This window comes from Cydia strobilella, chromosome Z (assembly GCF_947568885.1).
Source record: "Cydia strobilella chromosome Z, ilCydStro3.1, whole genome shotgun sequence".
Classification (NCBI taxonomy): Eukaryota; Metazoa; Arthropoda; class Insecta; order Lepidoptera; family Tortricidae; genus Cydia; species Cydia strobilella.
This window is the reverse complement of record NC_086068.1, coordinates 4534335-4555897: the sequence shown is the minus strand read 5'-3', so window position 1 is coordinate 4555897 and position 21563 is coordinate 4534335. Positions and strand designations below refer to the sequence as shown.

Here is a 21563-nt window from a genome sequence, read left to right as displayed (position 1 = left end):
ATAGTAGTAAAAGTACGAACTCGCAATAAACACTAAGCCACAGCTGACCTTGTATAGCCACACTTAACCGTATTGACCTTAAATGTTATTGTTTGTTTAGTTATTATTGAACTCTTCACACATTTTAAGGAATGATATTTATCACACGTCCCCGTATAAAATAATGTTTTTTTTTCAGATATTATATAACTTTAATAAGTTGTTTACATATTTGTACTTGACGTTTACTTTAGATGTACCTATAATATACGTACATTTTATCGGGTTTTTAATTCTTTATCTTGAATTTAAACTTATTTTTAACTCGAGAAAATCTTTAATATTCTTTGACTTGGGCATACATTCGAACTCACAATCTTTGGAAAACCAGTCCAAAGAAAGTTCACAAGCTCAAAATCTGGCCCAAGGTGGTGATTTTTCGCTAACTACATCTTTGCTCAGTATAGACTTATTTTATACTAAAGATCCATTGTATTGTGTAATATGTGGAATGTATATGATATCGTGTCTCCAATTTGACAGGTGATTTAGATGCCGTTATACGGCTTCGTACATTATGCGGTATCTCTGGTTGTCAAAAGTTGAGTTGATAAAACATATGGCGCAGTACAGCGCCATCTGGTTCGGCTGTCAAATTAGGGGGCAGGTTTTTATCATCAACTTTACCCCTCCAATAACCTTTTGTTTCATACTAAACATTCACTAATATCTCATGCCTTTTCCAGCCCGATTACTACCGCGACGCGAGCCACTTCAAACGAGTAGGCGCCGGCCCAGAGTACAGATTTGAGATCCCACACGCCAAACTAGACTACACTGGCGCCTATTCTGTCGTCGCTAGGAACGTCCATGGGGAAGCTAAAGCTATTATTTCTCTGCAAATCTTGGCTAAAGGTATGTATTATTTAGCCGCAAAGGTATCTATAGGGCAGGACATACGTCGAGGCCGAAATACCTCACCTATCTGGCTTGTAGTACCGAGGGCCTACTTTGTCGTTGCTAGAAACGTCCAAGCTAAGGCTGACACTTGTCTGCAAATCTTGGCTAAAGGTATGTTTATTTAGCCGCAAAAGTGTCGCCAGGGAAGGACATTTGGCGAGGCCGAAATACCTCACCTATCTGGCTTAGTACCGGGTGGTTTACCACTGGTTTACAGATAAATGTATTATAAGTACAGATTCGAGACACCACACGCTAAGCTTAGGGGCCTGAAGGGGCCTACTCAGTCGTAGCTAGAACCGCTCACGGTTGAAGCTAAGGATACTCGTATTATTTACATGCAAATCTTGACTAAATATATGTTGTACGTGAGTGACCCGGTTTAAAATAATCTAATATGTTTGAGTCTCACGGGAGTTTTATAGTCAAAATATATGTTCAGGTATGATATTACTAGGGCAAAATTCTCACTTCTCTGGCTTTAAAACTACTGGTTGATCTGAATCCAAATTTCTTGGCTTAAGCTTAAAAAATCCGACTAAAGGTATATGACTAAATATACCTTGGATTCTAAACACAATAATGTGTTACCCACGTAGTTGTTAAATAATTCAGGTAGCTACGATTTAAGAATATTCCATTTAAGGCCGTTCCATCGGTTTGCCGCTGTCCCTGTTACATTTCGCAAGAAAGAACGGGAAAGATTATGCACGCCAATTGTCAATTTTGATCGAATTTTGTCGATTTTTATTTATTTTAAAAACGTTACCTTACAATATCGAAATTCGAAAGCTATGAAATTACTGTTTAAGTTAAGATTGTGTTTTCTTCTTTTTTTGTTTATAGTATCACATAATAAATAACCGAGTAAAGTTGGATTAAAAGTCCGAGTTAGAGGTTACTTTGGGAATTAATTGTATCGAGCAAAGTGTCATAATTCGTGTATCGGAAGCTATGTTGTTAAAGATAATATAGTCAAGAACTACATATATTTTTTCCACGTCTACTAATATCAACGCCTCTTAGAAAAACATGATCATGTAAGGAGATTTTTCGCCTTCTGGCTCAGGGAACCGCCTTAAATTTGATTTAAATGAATATTCAATATTGGCCATACAACATAGTATGAAGTTTTTAATTGCCATTATGTTTTCAGATCTCACGTCAGGGGATGATTCTCACAATGTCACATACGGGTCAGTAAAACATAGACTAAAATAAAATGTAATTAATAATGTTTTACCATGTACGTATATTTGTGTGTGAAATCCTATTAGAGGATTATAATTATTATGTTTCAAGACGTATTATTTTACGTTGCGGTGTAAAAAATCAAACTGTTTATAGAATATAAGTAGTTGAACACTTATTTATTTGTGTGTTAGGTTTTGTTTTAATACTTACACAATGGAATGCGCTCCCGCCATCTGTATTCCCTGATCAATATGACCTCGGTCTCTTTAAAACAAGAGTGAATAGGCTGTTACTGAACCGGTGAGCTCCATCTTAGGCCCTGCCTTCACTTTCTATCAGGTGTGAGTAGGGCCAATCGCCGATCAGTTTATAAAAAAAAAAAAATTGAGTGCTTTCCCGTTGCCAGGGAGGTTTTGGGATTATACTGAGCAACTTTTACTATGGGATCAACCACGAAATCGCGAAAATTTTTTTACCCTCCCATAGAAAAAGGACCAGCCAAAATGTATGAGAGCAAAAAAATTTTCGCGATTTCGGGGTTGGTCCCATAGTAAAAGTTGCTCAGTTTATTAACCAAAACCTCCCTGGACTAATGCACTTATTTTTTAGCCACCCCGTATAAGTAGTATGTAAGTATGTGTGTTTGTGTTTGATAGTCTCCATATTTAGCTCCTTGCACTACCTGTTGGCTTTTGTATGAGTTCTATATTTCCTGCTACCCAAAGGTTGTCTGGAAGAGATCGCTTTTTAGCGATAAGACCGCCTGTTGTTACCTGGGTCTATTTTTCTTTAAAATTTCTTTGTAGTTTTACATGTATGTAAAATATATAATTATTGGTGCATTAAAGAATATTTACTTACACTTTACACTTGAATCAGAACTTAAATAATATTTTTACCACGTATATTATTTCGTGGTAGATTTTTGCGAATTGGGGTCAAGATTAAAAAAATACACAATTAAATCCTCATCACCTCTTTATGATTCTGCATATGAAATAAATACATAAAGATGATGTTATATGGAGGTTATTTTTAGGGTTCCGTACCTCAATAGGAAAAACCGGAACCCTTATAGGATCACTTTGTTGTCCGTCCGTCCGTCCATCTGTTTGTCAAGACCCTTTAACTCGGGAACGCGTGGACGTATCGAGTTGAAATTTAAACCAAATTATACTAAGGTCTACGGACCCTTGAAGCTGTGAAAAAATCGAACTTGTAAGTTTACGTAAAAAAAGATACGGCCGTTTATGCTGCAAAAAACATATACAGGTTGATTTCACCCTGTATTTCGATACTCTCAAGGGAATCAAAATCTATAGGGTACTTCCCGTTAACCTAGGACTATGAAAGTTTACAAGTAATATCGTCATACACTATAAGTACAGTAAAAAATCTCAGAATTATAAATTTGTAAAAAAAAAAAAGAAATGTTAAATTTGTACGGAACCCTCGGTAAGCAAGTCCGACTCGCACTTGTCCGGTTTTTGCCATGTAATATCTAAGTGTACCATAAAGGGTTAAATTAATACTTTATTTAATAGCAATTATTTTTCAGCCGTGTGGACGTCATACCCCGCTTCGAGCGGAACCTCAACGATCTGTTGAGCTACGATGGTGACGCTGTTGAGTTCGAGTGTCGAGTCAGCGGGCATCCCGAGCCTGACATCAGGTGGTACCACTACGCTGAGGTGAGTTACTCAACATCTGTTGAGGTATGGTGGTGACGCTGTTGAGTTCGAGTGTCGAGTTAGCGGGCCAGAGCAGGCTCTGATAATACCACTACGCTGAGGTGAGAATTGTGAGATACTCAACATATTTCGAGCTACGATAGTATAGCTGTTGAGTTTGAGTGTTGAGTCAGTGGGCATCCAGAGGCTGATATCAGAAAGTACCACTACGCTGAGGTGAGTGAGAGAGTGAGAGAAAACAATACCCAAACATTTTATATTGAATATAAGTATATCTCAGAAAAAGAAATCTCAGGAAATGAAATACTTTAAATCTGAATAGCGCTTATGTGTGGTGACATCTATTGTCTTATGTGCTCCGTATAGCAGTTACCGCAGCGTCTTACGTAAGCGAACAACTCGCGATCGCGAAGCGAAGCGGCGCGGCGCGGCGCTGCTGGCCCACGGCGTTCGCGTTCGCAACGAGATCGCCCACGTAGGACACTTCTATAGGTATCAAAGGATTGATTCACCCCGCGCCGCATCGCTTCAATATGTATTCAGCATTCAAAGGATTTTCTACTCATGCTTTTTTTTTGCGATTCAATTGTTTTGTCTGCTCCGTATCAATTAACAGTAATTGACTCTTAATCTTTCATTTTAGCTAATTAACATACGAATTGGATATAATCTGTTGTTTGCAAATGTTTATATTGTTTGTAATCAGTGTAATTGTAGGTGCGGATCTGAAATAATCGGGCTCCCTTACTAAAAAAACTATTATAGAAAAATAAAAAATAAAACCACTACGCTATATTATGCTAACAAAATTCATTTTATGCCAAAAATGCCTTTTTCATTTTGGAAAAGAGCTGATACTCTTCAAGCTGCTGGATCGATTACTATGAAATATAATAAAGAACCAACGCAATAAAACTCTTTTACGTAAAAAAACCGCATCATAATCGGCCCGTCCTTTGGAGAGCTACGATGCCACAGACAGACAGATATTGGCGTCAAACATATAACACCCCTCTTTCTGCGTGGGGGGAGAACGCCTACAGTAACGGCACCAGTCATGGGACAAGCTCGGCCGAATTGCACCTTCCCATACAAACGTAGTTCCGCTCTCATTTTAAAACTACGTATTGGTTTGTAATGAAACTTTGCACATGCAATGACATGAGGTATATCTACAGTACCGGCCAATAATATATCACCTTTGAGTGTTTTTGTATGAGCTTGTATAGAGTAAACAATATAGGTTAGTTTGTAGATTGCATATTTTACTAGTCATTTTATACAAATATATGATGAATGTTGCAATGAAATACTGTGAATTACAATAGGATACTCAGCATATATAAAAAAAAACCTCTATTAAAAACCATTATATGAGACTAATTTTTCTCATCGCCCGTACAAAGGAGTACTACTAGACTACCTAAAGTAGTGAGGTGGAAGTCACACACAAATAAATAAAAAAAGTTATACCGTAAAAACATGGAGGTGATATATTATTGGCCGGTACTGTAGGTCTGAAAATAGTTTATAATATCTCCAGTTTATAAAACAAACGAATTACGTGTCTCGACTGCATTACTCCGCCGGAGCCGACGAGGTGGTGGAGTACATCCGCCGGAAGACTGGCTATACGCTGAGGGTGCACCAGCTACAGTCGCGTCACTATGTGCACTTCAGTTCATTTGTGGTGCGCGTGCCGCGGCCGCTGCAGGACACCATCGCTAGCGCGGACTTCTGGCCGAAGGGTGTGGTGTTTCGGCGGTTCCGGGGCAACTTGCCGAATTCTACACCAAGCCAGACGACGCAACGGAGCCACGCTGTTATGTCGTCGCCCAAATCTTAAATACTTAAATTTTTGTGTTTTCTCGTAGGGCATTGTATCTTTGTATTTTTATTTGTTTTGTAGTTCGCAGTGCCTTGGTAGTAATACTGTAATGCTGTGTAACTAATTTGAATAATAAAATAAAAATAATAAAATAAAAATAGAGTAAAAACAAATTTTATTTAACTACGGTATCTGAAGCTACATAAACTAATTACAGACATAGATATACCTTATCCTATAAGTACAAAGTTTCAGAGAAATCTAGCTAGTAGTTTTAAAATGAGAGCGGAACTACGTTTGTATGGAGAACCGAGCTTGCCGGAGACCCGTAAGAGAAAATTTGAAGTATAGTTGGTCAAACTATGAGGTACAAAAGTAAATAAGAACCAAACTATACTCATCCTTTTCTACTAGTACTAGTGTAAGACAAATATAGTATGATTCTCTCTGTCTATGTTTGAAATGAGACAGTCCTTTGACTACCGCTTTGCGCGTTAAAAGTTGAATGCCTTATTCATCTTTTTTTAACGTGTTTAATCAAAAGTACAACATAAAACTTTCTCGAGTCATGGCGCCATTTATTTTAAAACAAACAGAAATTAATTTTACGCAGCTTTATGACTAATGTGAATAAAAGACAAATATAACTTTTATTTTGATTTTAACACAAAAAGCGATAGACATTTGCCAGGTATCCCGCACCTACGACTAAGTACACTGATTAGAAACAAAATATATTTTTGCAAACAATATCTATACGAGTACGTGACGTTATAGTCTCCTGTTACATTAGGTATTATTAACACAAGACCGTGCAACACCTAAGTATGTTCACCTCTCCCTGTCAATATCCCAGTCCATTGTTTATACTTGTAAAATCACTGCGTTATTTATTTCGTGACAGCGTTACATTATATTCTGAATTTCTAGGACTATTCTATGGGACTTAGACGACACGTGGGCGTGGCTTTTAGACTAATGGATTTTCTAATGATATTTTGCAAAGAAAATGCTATTGTTTATTAGTACGTCCTCTACCTTCGATACTATTGTTATGAGGTCCTGTGAAAGTGAAGAGGTTATAGTAAAATCAGACAAGATTCTATTTAAATAAGCAAGACTAAGAAGAATAAGATATTTAGATGAAGAAGTTGAGTGTGCTCAGGCCATAAAAAGGTCAAATACGGCGTTCTCTGAACAAAAGATTTCTTTTGGCAGAATTAATCTATGTGTTCCTAACAGTGTTGGCCGAACGTTAATTGTAACACTGGCTCCTAAGATGTATTTAAGAAGTCGAGCCACCCAGATTTTTGATGTAGGTGGGGGGGTTAAGCGTAAGTTAAGCGGGGTTAAGTTCTAAGTTAAATTTAGTATCATTATCAACTAAATCAAAGATGTAGACGTAGATGTCATCTAAATCGGTTCAGAAACACGGTGTGAGAAACACGCACAGACAAGTTGTCAAACCTGGTGGTCCTCTGGCACTGACAGCAGTTTGTTAATCACATCGTTACGTCACCAAGACCTGACAGTTTGGAGCGTTTTTGCGCGAAATTTTAACACTGAACTTGTTAAAAATTAATGAATAAAAATTTAAAATTTATTTTTGCAATAATTACGTGTCTATCTATAAAATGAAGACAGTTCTAAAACATTGTCATCCCTATATTGACTCGATGGGAATTAGTTGCCTGTAGTAGAAAAGTACAGACTGACTGGAACTGAAACTGTAAGAGGTTGTACCAAAAATTTATTTTTTGCCAAAAACATAAATTTTATAGAAAGATGTTTCTCATATAAGTGAAATGCCAATTTATTTTTGAGAAAATTAAAATTCTTTAACCCGAATTACAATTTTAATCAAATTCTATGTTTGCGCAGTTGATCCGCGACTGCCCCTACCTGGAGTGCACGTTCGATTCCGGCGCCGCCAGGCTGAAGATCAAGCAAGTTACGGCCGATGACGAAGGCACTTACACTTGCGAGGCCTATAATAACCTTGGCAAGGCGTCTACTAGCGCTTGTCTAGTCGTGTACCGTGAGTATCTATGTATTACACAACGAAAGATAGATAGATAGACAGATCAAGCAAGTTACGGCCGATGACGAAGGCACTTACACTTGCGAGGCCTATAATAACTTTGGCAAGGCGTCTACTAGCGCTTGCCTAGTCGTGTACCGTGAGTATCTATTATACAAAGAGAGAGAGAGGTTAGACAAGAGAGACAGATGAAAGTCACTTATTGTGAGGCCTTCAAGTCCTACAACAACCTTGGCAAGGCCACTACTAGCGCTTGCCTAGTCGTGTACCGTGAGTATCTATGTATTACACAACGAAAGAGAGAGAGAGACAGATCAAGTAAATTAAAGCCGATGACGAAGGCACTTACACTTGCGAGGCCTATAAATCCTATAATAACCTTGGAAAGGCGTCTACTATAGCGCTTGCGTAGTGATGTACCGTGAGTATCTATTATACGAAGACAGAAAGAGAGAGAGGTTTGAAAAGAGAGACAGATCAAGCAAGACAGCGGACGACGAAGGCACTTACACTTGTGAGGCCTAGAATCAGAATCAGAATGCATTTATTCGTTTAATATAGTTAACTAGGTACATTGTATTGGTCTTAACGACAAAGTAAAGGATGTCCCAAAAAGGACGCAAGATTTGAAAGGGATGAAAGACACATATTTTTTTTCGTTATTTCGGTATTTGTATATAAAATTTGTGGAATAATACGTCACGTCAGGGAAATGTCCTCCTAGGCTTTGCTGGCACATACGCACTCTGTTGTCAAAATTTTCTATGACCATTTTGCATAGATGCGGCTGAATTTCTCCGATGCAGCGTTGAATTTCCTCTTTTAAACCATAAGTGGTTATGGGCTTATTGGCTTATTGACTTTAGACTCTAAATAACCCCATAAAAAGAAGTAAAGGCGTTAAATCGCAAGATCTAGGGGGCCAATTCTGATCACCGAATCGAGAGATCACACGACTAGAAATGTTTCATGCAGTAATTGCATCGTCAAATAGTTTTGACAAAAGAGTGCGTATCTGCCAGCAAAGCATAGGAGGACATTCGCCTGAAGTATTCCACAAATAGCCCTGTTTTATTTATTTCAAGATTTTATATACAAATATATTATAACGAAAAAAAAATGTTTTTCATCAATTTCAAATCTTGCGTCCTTTTTGGAACAGCCTTTATATTGCGATCACTATGTTTTGCCGGTAGGCGTAGGTACGATTTTATTTATCGTCAGTTGACAACCAAAACTCACTAATTACTAAAAAAATATTAAAGAAAAATGAACCTTATTTTAGTACTAATATGGTTCGCTATGGCTATATGAACTTGTGATGTTCGTGAATTTTGGTTGTCACCAAACGTTTATATACACGGTGTTACTTGAGCCACTGAAAACCCGAGACACCCCAACAATTTTTATTTATTTTGAACTCATCTTGAATCTTTATTCTTTAATCCGATAAATATTTAAAAAAATATTAGTTCGCACTTAAACTATCGTGATTCTCCTATCGATTCTGAACAAAATGTTTTTAGGTTTTCATTGGGTCATGAAACACTGTGTATATCTGTCGACACACTGGCGATATTATAATTAAATTAAAAGAATACAGTAAATATTAATAATAAATAAATAAATAAATATTAAATATTATAGGACATTCTTACACAGATTGACTAAGTCCCACAGTAAGCTCAAGAAGGCTTGTGTTGTGGGTACTTAGACAACGATATATATAATATACAAATACATAAATACAAATACACAGTGTTTAAATATTTCTAAGCTGGAGAAGGATGTATTGTCTAAAATATTATTTGTTTGCTACATTTTAGTACAAAAACATTACAACCCTGCTGGTAAAACAAATTGATAAAGAGATTAAATACGCGAGTGTTGGTCAAGTGATACTTTTACTTAATACTAGTGTAATCGCGTCAGACTGTTTTCATAACGTCTGAATGCGTTCTCTGTATTGCGCTGTTTTGGTAATAAATTAATGGATGATTTTTTGTAGACTAATGAGTGAGGGACGAGGGTGCAGGGAATGCAATAACCGGTCAAACTGCCTAACCGGTTTTGGTTACGGTTATGCCCGAAAAATAACCGGTTATTTACGACCATAAATGGTAAATTTACAATCATGTATGTAATTGAAAAAAAAAACTAAGATATATGTACAGTCGCCATCAGATATATCGGAGCGGCCAAAGTGTTCACAATATCTGAACATGCACTCTAACGCCTTGACAATAGAGGCGTGTTCAGATATTTGTGAGCCCCTTGACCGCTCAGATATATCTGATGGCGACTGTACAGTATTAGGGTATGTGACTACCTAGTCGGCTCATAAGTTCTGTCACTGGCCTTTAAAATTTAAATTTGGAACTCCTAAAACAAAAACCGTTCTGCATTTGAATTTCGAATCTTTATTAAATATTTGAGTAGTATAATTTTGCAATTTTCTGTTTTCTTCAACATGGAGTGGACGCTTAAAGATAGCCGTACCGCAATAATTGCACTATATCGTTGTGGTCACTCGCCGACTAAAATTTTTAAGCTACTTGAAAATTTAAAATTCTCTCTAAGATTTGTGTATCGTACCATAGAAAGATACAGTGAGGTCTCTAGTTTAAATGACAAGAAAAGAAGCGGTCGTCCGCGTACAGCTAGGACTCCAGCGGTTGTACAAGCAATTAGGGCACGCATTGCCAGAAATCCCGCTAGGAAACAAAAAGTTATGGCCCTCCAGATGGGTTTGAGCAAAAACACGGTGAAAAGAGTGCTTAATCAAGACCTGAGACTTCGTGCTTATAAACGAAAAACTGGCCATCTTCTCAATGGTCGGCTTAAAGCTTTAAGGCTTAAAAGATCTAAAGCTTTATTGAAGAAGTACGCTAAAAATAACCACCGTTGTATACTGTTTTCGGATGAGAAAATTTTTGACATAGAAGAAAACTGTAATAAACAAAATGATAGAGTGTACGCTCGCAATAGTAAAGAAGCGTCTAATAGCATTCCCCGTATTCAAAGAGGTCATCACCCTTCATCTGTGATGGTTTGGCTGGGAGTTTCTTATGCGGGCGTCACTAGTATGCATTTTTGTGAGAAAGGAGTAAAAACTAGTGCCAAAGTGTACCAAGACACGGTGTTGACTAATATTGTGAAACCACTATCCCATACGATGTTTCTAAACCAGCATTGGGTTTTCCAGCAGGACTCTGCTCCAGCCCATAAGGCAAATTCTACACAAGCCTGGCTCGCCTCCAATAAAATCGACTTTATACGGCATGAAGATTGGCCCTCCTCTAGCCCAGATCTTAATCCTTTAGACTATAAAATATGGCAGTATTTAGAGGAAAAGGTGTGCTCCAAACCTCATGCAAATCTAGACTCGCTGAAAAAATCTCTTGCTACGGCAGTGGCCAATATCGACATGAAAGTGGTGCGTGAATCCATTGACGACTGGCCACGAAGACTTCAAGCCTGTGTAGATAATTATGGCGGTCATTTTGAATAAATGTTATACATTTAGATTCTCTAGTTTATAAGCTTTCAAACGCTGTACAAATTATACGGAATAAACTTAAACTTTTGATTTTATTTGATACTATGTATATGACAGAACTTATGAGCCGATAATCGTTTTTTTTAAAGAAAACATACAAAATACAGTAAAATTGAAAATATTACCTTGGACGTGATACAATATTCAATCAAAGTATTTCATATATAAAGGAAGTATTTCATATATATAGCATAAATATCTTATATCGCTACGGTGTTAGAGGTATCTCAAACAAATGGTTTGAATCCTACTTGAAGCAAAGGGAACAATGTGTCTCGGTATCAACTTTGAATCATAAAACTCGTACTATGTTGAATATTAAATCTGATAACTCATGTATTGAATCTGGTGTACCCCAAGGGAGCATACTGGGGCCCATCCTGTTCCTTATGTACGTAAATTACTTGCCAACGCTATTATCTGACAAAATAATTATGTTTGCTGATAACATTTCCATATTATTTAAATTCAAGAAAAATTAAACTGAGGGCCTTAACAATTTAATAACAAATAACTTGTCTACTGTTGTAAATTGGTTAAGTATGCTCAATCAAACTACAAACATTAAAAAAACTAAATGTATGCACTTTAGAAACATAATAAATGAAAGTATAAGGCTAGACACAAAATCAAATAACTTGTCTGTTCTGGCTGTAAATTTTATTATTATTATTTATTTAAATTATTTACACGGCATCACAGCATAGGCCAATACACCGAATAATTAAACTAGTTACAGGTATACAAATTACAAATACAAAATATATATAAAGTAAAATACAGATTGTCATATTAAGTCAAATGCAAGTGCTGGAAACTAAATTTCTGGGTATCTATGTGGATGAGAACTTAAATTGGAAAAAGCAAAACTTTTTCTGCAACAAACTTAATAGCTTCGCTTTTGCTCTGAAAGGCTTGAAAAATATTTCTACACAAAAAGCGGCTTTGCAGGCGTATCATGCGTTTTTCCAATCTCACGTCCTCTATGGATTAGCCGTATTGGGTAGTTGTAACGATGTCCATCGTCTGTTTGTACTACATAAGAGATGTGTACGTATTTCAGTTGGCAGCAAATCTAACCGAGAGTCGTGCAGAGCCTCCTTTAAAAAATGAGGTCTGCCCACTCTGCACTGTACCTATATATAATAGAACTCTGCAAACTAGTTCGCCTGCATGTAAATAAATTTCCTGCAAAATATAACTTTAATAGCGACAGACTAAACTCAATGTTTTCTCACGACATTCGGGCTCCTGTTGCAGCAATCTACCAGCGTAGCACTATCTATGTTGCTGCTAAAGTGTTTAATACGTTGCCCGTACAAATTAAGTCACTCAATGACTTGAAGTTTTTGAACTTAAAAAAAATGTCATTGAGTTATGCCCCTACAGCTTAAGTGAATACTATAATATAAACTGTTAGTTACTAAGTATATAAATATGTAGCTACACCCACCGGGTAACATTGTATTGATTCTCACTGTCCTTGTCTAACATCAACATGTACACTCGCCATTAGATATATCGGAGCCGCCAAGGTGATCACAATATCCGAACACGCACTCTAACGCCTTGACATTAGAGGCGTGCTCAGATATTTGTGAGCACCTTGACCGCTTCGATATATCTGATGGCGATTGTACACATACAATTTATGGCTATTAAATAAATAAAAAATTAAATAAAAAAGGAAGTAAATTTGGTATATTTTCGTTGTACCTACACGAATGACAAAAATTATAGTCACAGGCGTTACAACCAAAAAATACAGGATTTCGTAGTCATTAGAAGATCAATGCATAATAGAATTTAAGTCATAAATAAATAACCGAAAATAACCGTAACCGGTTATTCGAGTTTCCAATAACTGGTTATCGTTATGAAATTTTGTCAAAATAATTGGTTACATCTATCGCGGGGTGGCCTAGGGGTTCATGGCGTTAGCCGCGATAGCTAAAGACGCCGGTTCGAATCCGGCCTTCACCACTGGAGGGCTTCGTCACTTTTTCTTTAATGTATGAAAGTGGCGGGGTGGCCTAGGGGTTCAGGGCGTTAGCCGCGATAGCTAAAGACGCCGGTTCGAATCCGGCCTTCACCACTGGAGGGCTTCGTCACTTTTTCTTTAATGTATGAAAGTGGCGGGGTGGCCTAGGGGTTCATGGCGTTAGCCGCGATAGCTAAAGACGCCGGTTCGAATCCGGCCTTCACCACTGGAGGGCTTCGTCACTTTTTCTTTAATGTATGGTTACATATATTTAATCTATTATTTCGGTTACGGTTGAACCGATTGGCATTCCCTTGCAGGCCAGGCAGCAATCGGAATTTCGGAATGGCTGCTTTTCAAAAACACTCTTTTTCATTTTGAATACGTGGAAAGTAAAATACATGTGTATTTTACGAAACAGTATAAATTTTTGAGAGTACTTTCGATTAACATTTTAAGGCCGTTCCATCGGTTGGCCGCTGTCTTTGTCACATTTCGCAAGAGAGAACGGGAAAGCACATACGTGCCAAGTGTCAATTTTGATCGAATTTTGTCGGTTTTTATTTATTTTAAAAACGTTACCTTACAATATCGAAATTCTAAAGCTATGAAATGACTATTTATGTTAAGATTGTTTTTTCTTCTTTTTTTGTTTATAGTATCACATAATAAATAACCGAGTAAAGTAGGATTAAAAGTCCGAGTTAGAAGTGACTTTGGGAATTAATTGTATCGAGCGAAGTGTCATAATTCGTGTATCAGAAGCTATGTTGTTAAAGAGAATATTGTCAAGAACTACATATATTTTTTCCACGTCTACGAATATCAACGCCTCTTAGAAAAACATGATCATATAAGGAGATTTTTCGCCTTCTGGCTCAGGGAACCGCCTTAAGTAAAAAGATCGTTACAAACAATAGCATTTGGAACAGAGTTTACATTGCTTATCGTAAAAAAAACCAGCTAAGTGCGAGTCGGACTCGCGCACCAAGGTTTCCGTACAATTACGCAAAAAACGGCAAAAAAATCACGTTTGTTGTATAAGAGTGCCATCTGTGAAAATTTCAACTGTCTAGCTATCACGGTTCATGAGATACAGCCTGGTGACAGACGGACAGACAGACAGACAGACGGACAGACAGACTGACTTACAGACAGACAGACAGACAGCGAAGTCTTAGTAATAGGGTCCCGTTTTTACCCTTTGGGTACGGAACCCTAAAAAGGAAAAAAAAACGTACTTTGAAAGTAAAACGTATCACTTTCAGTCCGCTTTATAGAAAAACAATGGGCCACTTGACTTTCAGAGCACATATGAATAAGTATAATTAGTTATTGTGCAACAAGAGAGGAAAGTTGATTTTTCTTGCGAGTGTTTATTTTGAGTCCCGAGAAAGCGAAAAATTTTAAATTAGAGTCTTGAGCGTAGCGAGGGACTCAAAAACACGAGATGTAAAATAACTGTTGCACACATAATTTTTCACCTCAGTAGTGAGAACATATTAAAGGTTAAAATGTATTTCGACTTACACAGAATAATACAGAGAAACAAAAAAAAAATTGTAATAAAAGTATGAAGCGGCAGTTCATGGCCTTCACTAAATTAAAAAGCTATTTTGTTTCACTCCCTGGAGTGAGGAAAGTCGCACTTTCCTCACTCCAGGGAGTGACGAAAGTAGGCTTGTTCGAGCTGCTGAGGTGAAAATACTATTTTTTAATACAGTTGCTCAAAAAGTGCTACTTTTCGTGGCTGTTTAGCGTGCGGAAAGTTGGTTTTCGCGAACTAGTGCTTTTTACTTTTCCAATTTTTTTTAAATTTATACTTGTTCCAATTCATGACTATTTATTGATGAGTGTTAATATTAGTTTCCTTTAAACGTCGTAATCAACATAAAAACCTACTGTTAATGTAAGAATACGAAAAATATGCATATTTCATATTTTATTACTTACCTCTTCATCATTAACACGTTTATTTTTAATGTTGAAAAACCGTTCTTAATAAGTTGTCTGAATGGAACGGAACGCCTGTCAAAGAAGAGGCGTTTTTTCTTACTGCAAGAATGTTTTAAGTTTCCAAAGGCAACATTCGATATTATTTTTATAAATATACGATACACAAATAATCGTAAATAACGATATTTAGGTAATAATAGTACAATGTTTTATATTTACAATTGTTTCTGTTTCATTGAAGTGGGTTCAATAATAATAACAAAATCCATTCTAGTCGAATAAAAGCTAAAAAAACACCTCTTCATAATGGCAATGATGTCACAGAATTAATAATATAAAAGTTTCGAATTCGTTACTTGTTTTTCTTATTTTTTCGCAACTGTATTAAAAAACGTCGTTCGATACACGTGCGGAAATGTCATTCTTAATGACATACTTTCCGCACTAGCATCGAAATGTACTATTTCAGCGCCCGGCGAACCGAACACGCTATCAGCGCGCCTGCGCCGGCCGCTCTCCGCCGCCTCCACCCCCCGCTCCACACCCCGCTCCACACCCCGCTCCACACCCGCACGGTCGCTCTCCAGGACGACTACCCCCGGTGAGTATAACGACTTGTAGGCCAACAAAACGTACATTTTGCTATCTAAATGTGATGTTAATTTGTTATAATTCAACTTCAGTTATAACAGGCCTTTGGGTAAGACAAAACTTTTGTCTGAATCTGTCTAGCGGTGTCAGCATGGTTGCATTTTTATCACCTATCACTATGCCTGTCACTTTCGCACTTACATACTTGTTAGAACGTGACAGGTATGGTGACAGGCGATAAAAATGCTACCGTGCTAAGCCCGTAGGTCTAGAGAATCCGTCGATAGCGCACCGTCGCGATCGCGAATCGTTTGATTGGAATAGATTTGGAAACTAATGATCTTACTTTTTGTATTTTGGTATTTAATCTTTAGCTTGGTCACAGACGATATGGTAATACTGCAAATTAAAAACATGGTATTTGTCATTTTTATGTCACACTTACTGTAAATGAAATGAAATGCGTTTTACACTATTGTACCTTATGAAGTCTATTGGTTTGTGCACTATTAAGTATACTAATCACAACATAATTATACCCGCAATTTGTACGAGTGTGACATGGTAAACATCTCTTTATTAAATAGTAGCTAGTTACCTATTATATAAGTGACTATTATTGGCTTGAAACTGGATTTCGTAGGCATCTATATTCTTAGGCCTGATTTCCTCCTAATTCCCTTCGAATGCCTTGACCCGTATACGTCACAGAAAATTTGAACTTTAATTCACAATTTCAAGGTTATTAATTCAGTAGCAAATTCTTGACACGGGCGTTCGAGGGGTTAAGTCGGTCGCTGACGTCGGTCGAGCGTACCGTCGGAAGAAAAATCTGCCGCGGACGTCAGCGTCGCTGTGCGGGGGCCCATAGATCATTGTGTTAATAAAATTCGTACGCTCGACCGACGTCAGCGACCGATATCAGCGTAGGAGGAAATCAAGCCTTAGACATACCATCTTACCACTTTTTTTTGACCAGCACCCGACATGAAGCGGCTATCCAGCCCGACGCGCCAAACGGCGCCCAGTTTCTACACATATCCCTTCAACAAGGTCGTCGAGGAGGGTGAAACGGTCGTCTTCCAATGCGCCGTAAGAGGCCTCCCCTCCCCCTGGGCCACGTGGGACAAGGACGGGGTTATAGTTACCCCCTCCTCTCGCATCACGATCAAAGAAAAAGACGAGATAAGGAAGCTTGAAATCGAACATGTAACAATTGAAGACGTAGGCTTATACAGAATCAGTATTGAGAATGACTACGGAAGAGCGGAAGGCACAGCGAGGCTTGAAGTTATAACGCAGAAGGGGAAATTCCACGCTGGCGTCAGGGCGTACAGCGCGTCGCCGCGACGCTTGGCGCCATATAGGAAAAGGAGCACATCTATATCGAAAGACTGAGCTCGGAGTGAGTTTCGTGCTATGCGAATTTTGGGTACCCATTTTTAGTCGTGCGGTGCGATGGCTATTTATTTGCTCTGCGATTTTTTTGCCACATTGGAATATACGCAAGCCTGTTTTTTAACCGTATGAACGTCACTCCTATCGTTTGTGAACCTTGTCGCAATGTACGAAGGTTGAAATTGGACTGTAGCCGCGCGTCAGTTGACGTCTTTGTCGCTCTTATTTGTAAATTTCGTAAAGTTTGGACTGCTAAAATGGTAAATTTGTATACTGCTTTATTTTATTTCTACTTTAAAATATATTTCAAACATATAATTAATTGATTTTCTGATAAACTACATATACATATTTGTTACCAATTAAAACTAAACTAACATTAAAATAAAACTACTTAAAAATTAAAGTAATATATAAAAATACCCACCTATGAAAGGTCCCCCAAGTCTGTCCCCTGCGGAAGGGTGCCCATGAGGCTGGTTACATTACCCAGCTGGATGGGATGGCTATGCCTATTCTTTGCCCTAGGAATGAGCCAGCCCTAGGGTCACCCGAGGTCTCCAGTAGTTTTTTTTTTTAATTTGTAGAAAAGGTTAAGGGTGTCGCAGCTCCACGGCCTAGGGTAAATTTGTGTTACACATATTCTGTACTTGACCTTTGTCAGATTCCATTTTTGTTATATGAGTTCGAGGAAATGAAAGTTAAACGAATTCAATTTTCTCCAGAAATTACTTGAAAACAAGTGACAATTTCTCCGAAAATCGACTTAATTTCAACGTAATTTTGGTACTTAAACAATCTGCAACATTTGCTGAAACTATTCTTATATAGGTACATCAATTTGTATAATTTACCACCATAATATTTTGATGAATTTTTAAAAACTGCCCCTTCTCTTCATATATTACCGGTGACGCACGCTCGCGACCTCATTATTAAAAGGCAAGATGAGAAGACGTGCTAATAGAAACCAATACTTGTTATTGTTGTTGTTATTACGTAACAAAACGTGTAAATCTATCAATTTTACATTTTTGCTCCAAAATCGACACCGGCCTCTTAAGTATCAAAGGATTGGGGTTACTATCAAATTCACCTTATCGCTAAAGGGCAGTATAGCTGAAATGACTGGATTGTGTTATGTCTTTGTGACGACATAGACATGAATGCTAAATGCATCTTTAGCAAAACGTCTGGATCTTAGAATGTTACAATTTAAAATGATCTAGCAGCAAAACTTCTTTATCTTCAAATTAGACAGTTCTTTGTTCACGTCAATCAAATAATTTTACTTTCGACGAATTAGGTATTCTAATTATACAGACTAATTAAATTTCATGACGTTTTGCTACTAACTCGTTCTGTGTTGATGTCAATCAACTAATTTCACTTTCAGCTTATTAGGTATTCTAATCATATGGACTATTTATATTTCCAGACGTTTGGCTACTTATTCATTCTAATTTTAGCCATCCAGCTAAATTCTCTTTGTTAAGTATTCTACTTTCATGTCGTCCAGCTGAATTGACTATGCTGACTTTGTATTTTACTTTTATGTCATCTAGCTGAAATTGTCGTTTAGCGATATGGTAAATTTGATAGTAACCTGCCGCTCCGCGCCGCATCGCTTCGCGTTCGCGTGTTGTTCGCCTACGTAGTAACACAGGGCGGACACGCTATACATCAAAAATCACTTGCGTTTCTGTGTGAACGGCACGTCTGTACACGCGGCATGCGTCATAGTGTGAGTAAATTGCTTAAAAACAGTACTGAGCGGCCGGCAGACGGCCGTCAATCTGCTGTCGCGGGGCGAGGTCATTCGAGTCGGGGCGGGGCGGTGCGTGGCCGTTCTGTAATACTATTACTTATTCTGTGGTAGTACGCTGCGTTAGTCTCTTTTGTTATTACCTCTCGCGTCGAATGATCGCCCTTAGACAGTTCATAAAATTATTTATTAATTATTCATTTTCTGTCACGTAAAATTCATGTAAACATGTTTTTGGAAATTTTGTACATTAACTTGTACATTTACGTAATTATTCAATTATTTGTTAATTTAAGCTAAACCAAAAGAGACTTGAAGCAACTCTCATAGATAGGGAAGGGACCATTATTCGGCGCGAGAGGTTTAATGTATAAGACATTTCCTTGCAGTTCGTGCCATATAATAATAGGTACGTACTTATACCGTTTAAGTGGGGCAGTATTGTTAAGTATTTTGGTCAGCTACTAGTTGAAGGTTTAGCTGCATGAAGCTGGTGTATGTATTAAGTTAGCTACCATAAGCGCCACGTCCCCGATAAAGTAGACTTTTTTGTGGAATGTACCATTACACGAAAATAACCTCAGATTTGTAATTGACGGGTGGCTTTTTATAAATTTGACTACCTTAGCGCAAACAATAAAATCGATAGTAAAAACGCGCTAAAGCTTATATAATAGACTTTATGTTCATAAGTTCAAGGTAGAAAATCAAAAGTTTTACGCATACAAATAAATTTTCAACTTGCGGTGCATACTCCAATGTGGCAAGACGTGAATTCCTACTTTTTACCATCAACAATTTTTCTTATTTTCAGATTGAAACGGAGCTGCGAGTGTTTTTTTTTTCAATTATTTATCTGTGCATTTTACTTTTAATTGACTTTTCGTACGGTCAGTCAGTCAAGACCTCGAAGTTCAAGCATGTTATTTGACAGTGAACTGTTTACTGGCGAAAATAAGTTTATTTTATTTTATTTGTTTGTTATTGGTTTGTATTTAATTTACGTTATACTATTATTTTCCCTCTCGTGTATGAGGGGAGGGCTGGGTTGTGCCAAGCAGTGGGACGTGTATAGGCTGAATTGTTTATTATTATACTATTATTTATTGATTTTGCTTGAGTTTTGATGAATTCTGGTCACTGGCCGCATACGAAGTGGAAAAATGTTAAGTTTTTGTTTTACTTGTTAGGTTGTGTTTATCGCTACACACATTTTCGTCAATTTCCTATCGTATAATTTCAGCTAACGTAAAATTTGTATAATCTATTATTAATATTACTGTGAAATAAAGTTACTACATATTGAAACAGCAATTTTATTAAAGAGTATATAGGCATCAATTTGCGGTGATTTGATAACCTCAATAAGTATATTCTATTATTCATCAATCGGACATAATCATAAAATGATGATAGATAATCTTATTCGTCATTATCGGTTCAGATTAGATTATTAAAATTTAACGGGAGGAAAAATTGACAAACCGAAGTACCGTTTTGATTAGACTACACGTATGGCTTAGATGTATTGTGTGAAGTGACGTTCCTGACTATAGCTTATTATTATTATTTTTAATAGATACATGTTTTGCCAATCCAAAGTTCGATGCGCACGTAAACACCGATGTTTACGTAAATATTTACATAAAAAATAGATAATTTATTTTGGGGTAAGTATACCAATTAGACATTATACTTACCTATTGTATAAATCAACAACAGTATTTTCAAAAACAATGTGTTGTGTTGTTGTTCGTGCTTTGGATTGGCAGACATTTTAGAGGCTTTGGGACAATTTCTGAATATTATTATGTTCCAAAAAAGTATAAAATATCGACTATCGCTAAATAAATTAAAATCAATTCATTATTAATGTGCTTTAAAAGCATGGAATTCAAAGGGTAGTATAATAAAAATATAGTTTTCGGAATTGTCCCAATGCCGTTGGTTATAAAGTGTTGCCTAAGATAAATAGAACCAGAAACCCGGGGTATTGTGAATAAATTTATTACGAGTTTGATGCTTGTTTTATTTTTGCCTCCAGTATCCAGATCCAGTAGAATTAACTATTGTTACTACTTATACCTATAGAACCGGCAAGGTTTTTGCATCAAACAATAGAAGCGGAGCGTGAATCTCGCGACCTAAACGCGTAACGCTGAACGCGAACGCGAAGCGAAGCGGCGCGACGGTCCCAAGGCGTTCGCGTTCGCAACGAGATCGCCCACGTAGGACACTTCTATCGGTATCATATCAAGGATTGTTCGCCTACGTAGTACGGTGCGTAAGCGCCATTAATTTTTTCACATCACCTATTCGAAAAGGGAACTTTTCTTCCCTGCTAGGAGGGATCAAAGTGGCACTTTTCTGTTCAAGGACATTTTGTTGCCAGTATGAAATATTGACACAAAGACATATGAAATTAGTATGCAGATAATCGATTACAATTTCTTTATAATCGATTACGTGCATACAATTTTTCTAACTTAAATAATATTTTGTTGTAATTGTAAACAAAAAATTTAATTATGTAATTAACGTATTTTAAATTAATTAATATCATATTTAAATTAAGTAAATTAATTAATTAGCGTAATATTTACAAAGAAACGTATAAAAA

General features: G+C 37.1%; 1 protein-coding gene across 1 annotated transcript in view; it reads left to right on the top strand.

The window, feature by feature from the left end:
* The window catches only part of LOC134754461 (titin homolog), a 105366-nt gene extending 84725 nt beyond the window's left edge, over window positions 1-20641 (top strand). The window contains exons 31-37 of the mRNA XM_063690795.1: window positions 726-894; window positions 2096-2135; window positions 3692-3824; window positions 7534-7690; window positions 15659-15790; window positions 16760-17185; window positions 19758-20641. Coding sequence (XP_063546865.1) covers window positions 726-894; window positions 2096-2135; window positions 3692-3824; window positions 7534-7690; window positions 15659-15790; window positions 16760-17178 — 1050 coding nt within the window. The 3' untranslated portion in view covers window positions 17179-17185; window positions 19758-20641. The remainder of the gene's footprint in view (window positions 1-725; window positions 895-2095; window positions 2136-3691; window positions 3825-7533; window positions 7691-15658; window positions 15791-16759; window positions 17186-19757) is intronic.
* The last annotated feature ends 922 nt before the right edge of the window (window positions 20642-21563 follow it).